General features: G+C 41.0%; 1 protein-coding gene across 2 annotated transcripts in view; it reads right to left on the reverse strand.

Moving 5' to 3' along the window:
• The window catches only part of khk (ketohexokinase), a 34,812-nt gene extending 26,391 nt beyond the window's left edge, over positions 1-8,421 (reverse strand). The window contains exons 1-3 of one of the 2 annotated variants that reach the window (XM_061728761.1): positions 8,201-8,421; positions 6,282-6,398; positions 2,407-2,541 (exon numbers count right to left, since the gene is read on the reverse strand). In XM_061728761.1, coding sequence (XP_061584745.1) covers positions 2,407-2,541; positions 6,282-6,398; positions 8,201-8,292 — 344 coding nt within the window. In that variant the 5' untranslated portion in view covers positions 8,293-8,421. Of the gene's footprint in view, positions 1-2,093; positions 2,229-2,406; positions 2,542-6,281; positions 6,399-8,200 lie in introns of both variants that reach the window. The other variant, XM_061728760.1, reaches the window with a different exon arrangement.
• Between the last annotated feature and the right edge of the window lie 3,012 nt (positions 8,422-11,433).

An 11,433-nucleotide genomic window follows, 5' to 3' on the forward strand; every position in this document is an offset into this window, starting at 1 on the left:
CTTCTTTACTCTACTGGACAACATTCTTTGGAAACAACAAATTTCAGAATTTTTTGTGGATGGGGGCACTCTAACATCAGTATTTCATGAACCACTTCAGTTGAAGACAGCGCCTACGACACCAGCCAATCAGGCCTATTAACTAGCCTATAATGAATAAACTTGATAATTCTGCTCATAATAACCATTTGGGGCATCTGTGTATGTGTCTGTGTGCGCAGTATGATAAGAATGTTTGAATTTGGCATTAAAATCCATATGTTCCAATAAAACATTGCTTTTTCCGCTGATTCAAATCAATTCCACACATTCGATTGGGGAAGTCGAATCAACTAGTCTGAAGTCTGACGCCATTTACTATGTTTATGTTTATGTTCATGTTCTGGATCTCTGGAAAACGTCTAGAGACAACATCTGTTGTATTAGACGCTATATAAATAAAATTGAATTGAAAATTGAATTGAATGTACTGTATAGTAGTTACTCAAGATATAGGCCAAAGTCTCAGAATAGAATATATTTTGAAACTGACAATACCTGGTGCTCCCTCGCAGCTCATTATTCTTTGGCAGAACAATAAAGTTTGAGAAATGTTATACATAGGAGCTGCCACAATTCGCAGGATGGACTCATTAATAATTTAAATTTGGGATACGTTTTGAATGGTTCACTTGTTTGCAATACAAAAAATGTTTACTGAATGAAATCGTACTATGGAGGATTTTTAGTGCCAAAATTAAATAAATAAATAAATAATTAATTAAATGTTTAATTAATTAATTAAAATGGGAATTACATATATAATTCATTAATTAAATGTGTAATTAATTAATTAAATGTGTCATTAATTAAAATGGGAATTACATATATAATTCATTAATTAAATGTGTCATTAATTAAATAAAATTGGAATTAAATATGTTATTTATTAAAATACAATATATTTAATTATTTAAGTATTTAATTATTTCAGTATTTAATTAATTAATTACACATTTAATTAATTAATGATACATTTAATTAAGTGATTATATATTGTATTCCCATTTTAATTAATTAATTAAACATTTAATTAATTAATTATTTATTTATTTAATTTTGGCACTTAAAATCCTCCATAGTAGTACAACCATGCTTGCGATTGCTGCAAAATCTACTTGCACCCGTTCATCGCTGCTTGCAGCTTTAATTAGGGCCCGAACACCAGCAAGGCTTGTGCGAAGCCCTATTGAAATCGCAACGATTATTAGGGCCTGTAGGAGATGGTCTCGTTGTTTTTCTCGTTTTTATTTTTCTTCAGATTTCTATCGTAAATTTTGCACGCAAGCCAGGCCTGACGATAAATGTGATATTTCATGGTTTGCATTAATGGGCGTGGCCTAATGGCTCAACAACGCCCCCTGGAAAACTTTGTGCCTCAAGCCCCACAATACGGTTTGACGTACATGCACGAAAATCGGTACACACCTGTATCATGTCACAATTAAAAAAAAGTCTCTTGGCGCCATGGCCGAAACCCAACAGGAAGTCGGCCATTTTGAATTAATCGTGTAATTTTGACACAATTTATGCTATTTCTTCGGCAGTTAATACGGCCCGAACCGTAACGTGCACCCACCCCCCTTCATCTGATTGGTCGATATTTGATAGTTCCTACTTTCTGCCATAACTTTTGAATGGTTTATACATATATATATATTTACATAAAGAGTAATGGGTGGTGTCATTGGACTTAGTTTTGAGTCCTTGACCTTAATTGGTGAAAATTGTAGCGCGAGGGCCCGTTCATCGCTGCTTGCAGCTTTAATTTAGAATTGGGGTTGTAGCCTTAGTCAATCAATTCAGTTTATTTTTAATTATTTGGTTGTAATGAAACATGAAAGGTTGTCTGAGGGCACTGTGTTCTGAAACATCAGTTTGATGCCACGATCCATTAGGGAAAACAACACATTTATGATCTTTTCACTGGAGATTAAACTATTCTCCATAAATGTAATGAGGATATCATCAACGTATTGGAATGGTCCATAGCGCCACCGTCTGGCTGGTACAGTGTTTGGTGAATGCTGCATGGCACTGGCCGCTCATCTTACGTATCGTAGAGACAGACGGTTCGAGATCCAGTGGGTGGACAAACCACACAACATGCACACGGGGTTTGACCTGAGAGTTGCCAAACCACCGCCGACATGTCGATCGCACGCTGCGAGAAGTCGGCCGTGATGAAGCTGAGAGAGAGAGACAGACAGCAAACATCACTTTGTCCTCAGAAATAGAATTGCTGAGGGGAATCTGTGTCTTTGAAAGACCAGGGAGGGGAGTTGTTGGTCTGTGATGACGATGATGATGATGACGATGCCACTGAAACAGAGGATGTTAGTGAGACAAACACACAGTTTTCCAAACCTGTTCATGTGCAGGATGGTGCGACTTCCTGTGCTGATGTTGCTGATGACCATAGAGGCTGGAGGGTTGCACTGAGCGTGCTCAGACACCAGAGACACGTCCACGTGATACTTCTGAAAATCTTCCAAAATAAAACTATGGACAGAAAACTCTTTAAATTTCACCTACAGTAAACTGACATACAGTCATGTTCAGAAGTTTGTACCCTCTCTTTTATGGAGAATTGTAGTATCCTTCACTTCTATAAGAGATAAGAGGGTAAATCGCAGCCAGGTGCTGTTCATTATTAGCTTTTGATAAATTGATCATCAGCAGATGTAGACCATGTTTACAAAAACGGATATTTCCCCCTCTACGTTTTGAAAAATACCATAATTTACAGGAACCTGCATAAATATCTGTTAAGGTGCTATGAGCAGCCAAACCTACAGGGGGCAGTGTAACGAGAAGATAAAGTCATGCTAGCCAATCAGAATCCTGGAAAAAAACATCAACAAATGACACGAGTAACTTCCAGTTACTTCCAAGATGAACCAGAGTCTTTGGTTTGGAGTGACAGAGAAGTGGAGTTACTTTTAAGTGTGACTTTAGAATATAAAACAGGTAAAATACAAGAAAATATTGACGGTTACAAACTAATTGTAAACACACGTGTCACTCATAATGTGACGTTCTGAAGCCTAAATGTCCGTTTCCCTCCGTTTACAAGCAAACGTGAAGACGGAGTTTTTGAAAATCTCCACTTTGCCCAGAGTTTTCAGAAATTATGGTTTTTGGTGACTTTGAGCTTCGTTTTCATGTAAACGAACGGCCAAAACACATGAAAACGCCACAGTTTTTGCTATGTGTAAACAGGGCCGTATTTAAAGTCCAAAAACCTCAACCTATTTGAAAAGCTATGGTGGGTCCCAATGAGAGCTCTGTTCCAGTCCAAAATAATCAATGAACTGAAGCAACATTAGAAAAATTAACCGTTGTGCTGTCTTCAGGTCAAGGAAGGAGGAAGGGAAGAAGGGAGGAAGGAAGGAAGGAAGGGAGGAAGAAAGAAAAGAACGAAAGAAGGGAGAAAAGAAGGAAGGAAGGAAGAAAAGAAGGAAGGAAGGAAGAAAAGAAGGAAGGAAGGGAGGAAAGAAGGAAGGAAGGGAGAAAAGAAGGAAGGGAGGAAAGAAGGAAGGAAGGAATGAAGAAAGAAAAGAAGGAAGGAAGGAAAGAAGGAAGGAAGGGAAAAAAGATGGAAGGAAGGGAGAAAAGATGGAAGGAAGGAAAGAAGGGAGGAAAGAAGGAAGTAAGGAAGGAAGGAAGGACGGGAAAAAAGAAGGAAGGAAGGAAAGAAGGGAGGAAAGAAGGAAGGAAGGAAGGAAGGGAAAAAAGAAGGAAGGAAAGAAGGGAGGAAGGGAGAAAAGAAAGAAGGAAGGAAGGAAGGAAGGGAAAAAAGAAGGAAGGAAAGAAGGGAGGAAGGGAGAAAAGAAAGAAGGAAGGAAGGAAGGAAGGAAGGAAGGAAAGAAAGAAGGAAGGAAAGAAGGGAGGAAGGAAAGAAGGGAGGAAGGGAGAAAAGAAGGAAGGAAGGAAGGAAGGAAGGAAGGAAGGAAAGAAGGAAGAAAACAAGGAAAGAATGTACGAGGGAGGAAAGAAGGAACAGGAGAATGAGGTCATTTTGACCCAAAGACAGTACAGGGTTAAGCTAATTACCTTCTCATTCATGTGAGAGAGAGATACAGCCATGTAGGAAATGACCACTTTGACTTGTTGCTGCTAACGGTGGATCTACTGTACAAGACATCCATTCATGGGGATACTTAGGGTCTCTTTTTAGCCACGTATCTAATGGCATGGTATATGATAATAATAATATTGTTAATCTCATGTTCAGGTTACTTTATTGATACCCAAGGGTAAACTGGTTTATGTAAACATGTTGTATTTACTTAACACCAAACCAACAGAAATCAGCATTAGATTAGATGACTGTTCTAACTTTTGCACAGGACTGTATATTGTTCATTAGAAGCTGCACATTCACCAACACATATATCCAGACTTTTCCTGCACAGAGACTGTTCACAATAAAGCAGCAGAGCTCAGAGCTTCAGTTTGCCTGTAGTCAGCAGAGACACTTTGACTCAGCTCTGAAACATCGCTCATCATCACTTTTACTTGGCCATGCTAACGCCTGCAAGCATGACATGAATCTGATACAGTTGTGTCTGGATTTGGAATCACGTTCAGGACTCGTTTAGGATTATCCATGCTCCACCTGATATCATTAGTAGCTGGAAACAAACTTGTATGCACTCGTCACCGTTGATCCTGTGGCATCTGAAGTCTGTTAGCTGCTGCTTTAGGAACAACACATTACAGCTCAGCGGCGAGAAAAAGCATGTGAACCTCTCGAATTTAGCTGATCATTTCTGGAAAATTGCCTACTAGCAGGTGGTTTTTTGGCACACTGTAATGGAGAGAAGTAGACAAACTCTGGGACATTACCTCCAGCTTTCAGGAGAGAGGTTTTGATGTTTTTAGACAGGAACTGCTAATGAGACGGGTACAACAACTGAGTACTATAATGTCCCTTTTCCTCTCAGCGCGACTCGACCCGCCCCGGTTTTGCACTTCTCCACCAGGGGTGGAGGCAGGTGGTACGAAAGGGTATTAGGGCCAGGCAAGAGAAAGAAATGTTGAGAGTGGAAGATTTGTATTGTGCACTTCGAGAAAAAAGACGAAATGTCGAGAAAAAAGTGGAAATGTCGAGAATGTTGAAATACAATTTCGAGAAAAAATTCGAAATTCTGTGAATAAAGTCGAAATTTCGCCTTTTTTCTCGACATTTCGACTTTTTTCTCGAAATTGTACTTCAACATTAATCTCTTGCCTGGCCCTATACTCTTCCGTAAGGTGGAGACGTGCTGAGTAGATACTTTTTCTGTGCCGAGGTTCTAAGCTGCTGAGTCGGCTGTATCTGACATCATCACACTACAGGACACTGATTGGTCGGGGGGTTGGAGTCAGACGTCTGAGTCAGGAGGAGGAAATCAGAGAAAGAGACTCTGACGGATTCTTGTTCATTTTATTCAACCAGCAATGGCAGCAAAAGTCTGTTTCATGATCCAACTCTGAGGGTCAGATGTTCATAAACCTGGTGCTGAGGAGAGAATTAAAAAGATCTAGACGGAGATAAGGAACGACCAGATCTACCAGGAGCTCTGTCTCTTCATAGCTGCTCACGGCTCCAGCTGACTTTTCAGCAGCGCAGAGACAAACTAAAAAAATTTAAAAAGCGTCGCCGCTTGAAGTTTCTCTCACTCTCATTTTTTAACTTGATATTAAACACAATCCACAGACCCAGCAGCACATCTATCATCTCCTCCAGGTTCTACATCTTTAGTGTTGTTGTCTTCTTCGTTTAGATACACAATCAAATACGTCACAGCAGCTTCTCCAACCTCCTACTTCTGATCTGGGTGTTGAAAAGAAACAAGGGCGAGTCGAGTCGAGTTGGGCTGAGTAGATACTAGTGGAAAAGCACCATAACTGAGACTGGTACTGCAACATTTCATAGATAAACTTTGTCCAATAATACTTTTAAAAAGATTACTTCATCACCACCAACCAACAGGTCTAGGTCAATATAGTCATCATCTTAATTGTGATATCTGCCCCCCTTTGGGCTGTAATGGTATTGTTACTTAGAGATCCTTAGAAGAACATTGCACTTGTCTGTTGTTGTGAATTAGATGAAGTTCATATCACTTTTCATGGGAAATTAATGGAAATTAAAACTACGTCATTCCAAGGGGTTTTACTTTTTACACAGGAAGAGTTCAGATATGAAGCATGAACAGTGAAACACAGACTGATGGTGTTAGATCAGAACGTACTCAGAGATGGGACCGGCAGCCAGCGAGCCCATGAAGGCACACGGAGCTCCGAGCAGAGACAGAACCGTGCAGGAGTTGGAGGCGTTTCCTCCACGCTGCCACCGCTGCAACAAACATCTAAACACACAAGAAACCAAATGATGATGATATAACGGCACCGTTTGCTACGGAAGCGTATTGAGACGAAGCGTATTGAGACTTGAGAAAAAAAACTGCTCTATTTTTCGGAATTAATAAGTTAATTATCTCAGAATTCAGAGAAAAGTTTTAATGAAAAAAAAAAGTCCTTTCCGTCTGAACAACCTCACAGTCCTGAGGTGCTTGCGCAAAGTCGACAAACTAATAACAATCCCATCTATATAACTTAAAGACAAGAGTATCTCCCAATGTTTCAAACCAAAATCAAAATAAAACTGGATTCAACTGGACAGGAACATGTTTGCTTCCATGAAATCCAGCTCTCAAGGGAATGACAGCTTCTTGCAAGTTGTGAGGTCTCTGGTTAATTCAGAAAAACAGAGCAGATTTTTTTTTCTCAAGTGAATGCAATACGCTTCCGTAATTTGCAAACATTCATACATCATTACTGTGGGCAATCCAAAGTGCTAACTGCTATCAAAGGATTAAAGGTGTAAAGTGTAGCAGATGTGCAAATTCAGATGTTCTGCCAGTTTGCTGCTCTGGAGGTGTGTGTTTATACAATGCCAATAGGGAAAGACATCAGCACTTGTTGTTTCACTGATGTGGATTCAGCAGGAGAACTCCACCTTGTCTCAATTACAACAGATCTCTCTTGTAAACGAGATCCTGGGTCTCAATGAGGTTAATAACAAATAAATAAAAGTGACCTCACATTCCATCAGCAGCAGTGCAGCACGTTCCCAGTCTTATTTTACTTTCTGTTTTGTTGAGCTTGTAAAATAGTTTTGCTGGAAACTGAAGCAGCTGCCACGAAGGTTTTCATTCACTGATCTGCATCAGGGCCGTTTCTCCCCATATAAAAACTATAAGGCCTGTTTAGATTTTCCGATTCTAAATCGATTCTCATATTAATTCCTAAAAATCGATTTGTATGTCTAAAGATTGATTTTTTTTCATCATTACAACTTTTGGTATTTTTTTGTTTATGCCCAAAAGAGGAATGTTTTGTTGGACACAAGAATAACTGGTGCCATGTTTTTGCCTTTAAATATGTTTAAAGGTATGAAAACATTAAAGTTTTCAGTTATAATTGCATAAATTGTCTATATTTAATTACTTTATATACTGACTTGGGGTTACATTCGCATAAAATGCTAAAAACCAAATTCTCAAAAATTAAAAACCGAAATAGACCGAAAATGGAAAACAGTTTTAACGGAATGTGCGAAAAATTAAAACTGATTTCATCCGTCTTTGTTTCCTCCCTGGATCTGTTTGATTATTCTGCCCCACATGATGTTTCCTAAAGCAGTTCTATCAGTATTCTGGGAGCTGATTGGTCCTTACAGCATCATTAGCTGCAATACTTGCTGTTGAATCTCAATATAATGGAATATAAGAGTTCATAAAGTCAAAAGTGCTGGGGTTTATTTCTGGGGGATTATTTGTTAGTTTATATAAATGCTGAATTACATAATCTTGCTCTGGACCAATAATAACTAATAATATCTCTGTGTCGGTGTCAAAGATCAGTGGGTTCGATGGAGCTTATCACATTTATGATAATTTACAGAATGAACTTTGATCTTCAGCTAAATTATGACAGAGCAAATGTTCATATGTACAGAAAAATGTCAAAATTAGCAAAGTCATAAAATGTAACGCTCTTGTTAAATGATTAAATTGCCCTCTCACAATGCAGAATACTGAATAAGAGTAACCCTGCAGTGTTTCTGTGGTGGGTTTAAGATGATGAGGAATTGTTCAGAACAAATCACCTGCTGTCCGTATCTTCTTCAGGATATTTGTCCACCACACTGATGATGTCCAGACACACCAAACCCACACACAGGATCTTCTGCTTCTCCATGTTGCTCCAAACACTCACGGTGTGTTTTCAGCCTGGTGCAAATACACACACTGCTGGCAGTCTGGACTTTGACACATACAGACACACACACACTGTTTCCTTCAAAATAAGTTACAACCAAACATAGTGTTTCCTGTGAACTGAGACTTCAAAATAAGAGCCCGATACCTCCTCCCGGTGCATGCTGGATGCGTATGAGGTCAGAGTTCACAACTATCTTCCACTTCCTGTCACGTGACAGGTACTTTAATGTGCAGCACTGCCATCTCCTGGGCTGTTTGCAGTAGAGACAAAAGACTGCAGAGCTACCGCTTTAACATGAAACCTGAGAGCTGTGGAGACCTCAATGAGAGCAGATGTTTTGGCAGTTTCTTGGTCTGGAGCATTCACATAATGCCAACAGGGAAACACATGAGTAGTGGCCTTAGGGAAGGTGGTGAAACTGCCAAAATATAATCCCAATTTTGGATTTCACAAATAGAATTAAAGACTTGCCAAAAGAAACCAAACCCTTTTGAAATGCCATAAATATTCACAGCTATTAGTTCTAAATCGTTTATTGTGTGTGTGTGTGTGTGTGTGTGTTGGGGGGGGGGGGGGGGGGGGGGGGGTATGGGTCCTGTCTGTGGCAGTAACAGTGACAGACTTTTGACCTGCAAACAGCCAAAACCTTTGCTTTTCTAACCTCTGCGATTATTTTTATCTAAATAACAATAATTGAGGCAGCTTCTCTGCCAGGTAAAGCCACTAACAGAGGAATGGTAGCATGTTGATTTATAAGATAACTGTTGTCAATTATCAGGGAAATAAGATCTGGTTTCTCTGACTTTCTGCTTTATTCTAGGTCTAGCCCTGTAATTTTGAAGGGCTCAAACACAAACTTAGCCCCCTGACAGGTTGCATTGGCCCTGATCTGCACAACATCCGACTTGCTAAGATGAGTCAAACCATAACATGACGAAAGTTACAGAGCCCTCAATGACTACTAAGGGCTGGCTCCAAATATTACAAAAATACCACAAAAATGTTTGCATAATAAGGAATGTGATCTTTAAATTGGGTGGCTAGCTATAACTAACAGCTATCTGTCATCACTTTATCTACTTAGGGCTAAACACTGTCTTGACTTGACTTCTGATGAATAAAAACCTAACAGAGCATAATGATCCTTATTTTAGAGATTTGTATTAATTGTTTGGTTTTAACTGTACTGTAAAGGCTGACTTATGGTCCTGCGATAAATCAACGCAGAGCTACGCCGTAGGGTACGCGGGAGGCTCTCTAGCCTGACGTGCTCCCAAAAAATGTAACTACGACTCAACGCAGACCGAGAGGGCTGTGATTGTTTTGTGGTTCCGGTTCGTGAAGCAGTAGTGAACTTTCAGCGCTCTTTTCTTCGTGTGTGTATGACCTTTTTTTTTTTTGGGTTGTTTTGGTTTTTTGCAAAATAGTTGTCATTATCTCTTTGATTCACTGTGAATCAAAGCGATAAGGACAATCAAAGATGAAAAGCCGGAAGCTAAACAAAGTATCAACTAGCGCTCTGGGGGGGGTATTGCACCACGTCGAAATGGACCGCTGCCACTAGTTCTAGGTTCAGGGCTCAGAGGTGAAACTCAGCCAAGCAGCCTGAAGCAGCTATCTTCATTCCTGTTTAAATGCTGCTAGCCAACGCTAATGAGAGGACAACAGCTAGAATGCCTCTAGCTCATCAACTCATGCAGCAGTAGCTGGGCCCACACCGCATCAGCTTCCTAATCCGGGAGTCTAAAACGTCCTAATAGGCCAACAAACCTCTTCACCTGGGGGAAGGCGGAGACCCCGAACTGCTTGCTGTGCTCAGGAAGAGGAACGCTGGAACACGTCCTGAGTTCCTGCCCAACAGCACTCAACCAGGGCCCATAAACCTGGCGCCACAACCAGGTGCTGAGGCCAATTGCTGAAGCCATCAGCAGGTGTACACCACCAACACCATCACTTTTATCAAAGCAGGAGTTCAGCCAAAGGCAGGTGGCAAGAAGGCACCAGCGGGGATCCTGGCAACTGCCCAAGACTGGCAGCTCTTGGAAGATCTAGAGAAGCAGCTACGGTTCCCCTAGCACGTCGTCAGCACCACCCTGAGGCCAGACATCCTCCTGGTCTCAGAGAGCACTAAGAACATCATAGTCATGGAGCTGACGGTGCCATGGGAGGACCGCTTGGGGGGAGGCCCATGAAAGGAAGGGGCTCAAGTACAAACATCGGGTCATTGAATGTCGTCAACAGGGCTGGAAGGCACGATGTCTGCCCATCGAAGTTGGCAGCAGGGGATTTGTGGGGCGCTCATTCCACAAAGCCCTGAGTGCGTTGGGCATTACGGGAACAGCAGAGCCATCAAGAACACCACCGAGGCAGCGGAGAAAGCCTCGAGATGGCTCTGGCTCCGGAGAAGAGAACCATTGGGACAAGTGAGTGCCACTTGAACACAAGCCGCGGGTTGATCAACCGCGGCTGGGTCGCCTGGGCGAGGGTGTATAATGTTATAAGACCCGAAACACCCTTTGAACCCAGGATACATTACAGATGATGTGTTCAGGTTGCACCAGTAGATGTATTCTAAGAACTATAGCCATTTTAACGAAGCCATCTAACTGAGTTTGGTGCTTCGAGCTCATTCTCCACATTTACCCATTTGTGGGCGGAGTCATGTCCTGCCAATACAGTACTGTCCAGCAAAAAGCTTCTTCTTTTCTACAGTCTATGATTTTTACAGGGAGAAACATACTGTAGGATATAAATAGGGAGTACTTGTACATGACTGTATATTTGGCAATGGTAGGGAGACCCTTTAATCAAATTTGACCCCGTGACGTTTTGGGCCTACCCTGGTTGACTTGCACCCCCCTCCTCCCAGTCTTTAAATAAACTTGCTGTATCCGTGAACTGCAGCTGCTTCTCCTTCACCCTCCAGAGCCGTTTAAACACAGTCAATGTTCATATTTTTAGAATGAAGTGCTGAAAACACTAGATTTTGTTTGACTTCATGAAAAATACATAAATGGTTACTTTTGCATGATCTTAATAAGGTTTGAAGGTATCTTTGAAGCTTCCTTCACCTTAGAAGCAAGGTTTCCCAGTAAGGCTCAGATTGTAGATGAACCT

Source organism: Cololabis saira, chromosome 8 (genome assembly GCF_033807715.1).
Source record: "Cololabis saira isolate AMF1-May2022 chromosome 8, fColSai1.1, whole genome shotgun sequence".
Taxonomy (NCBI): domain Eukaryota; kingdom Metazoa; phylum Chordata; class Actinopteri; order Beloniformes; family Belonidae; genus Cololabis; species Cololabis saira.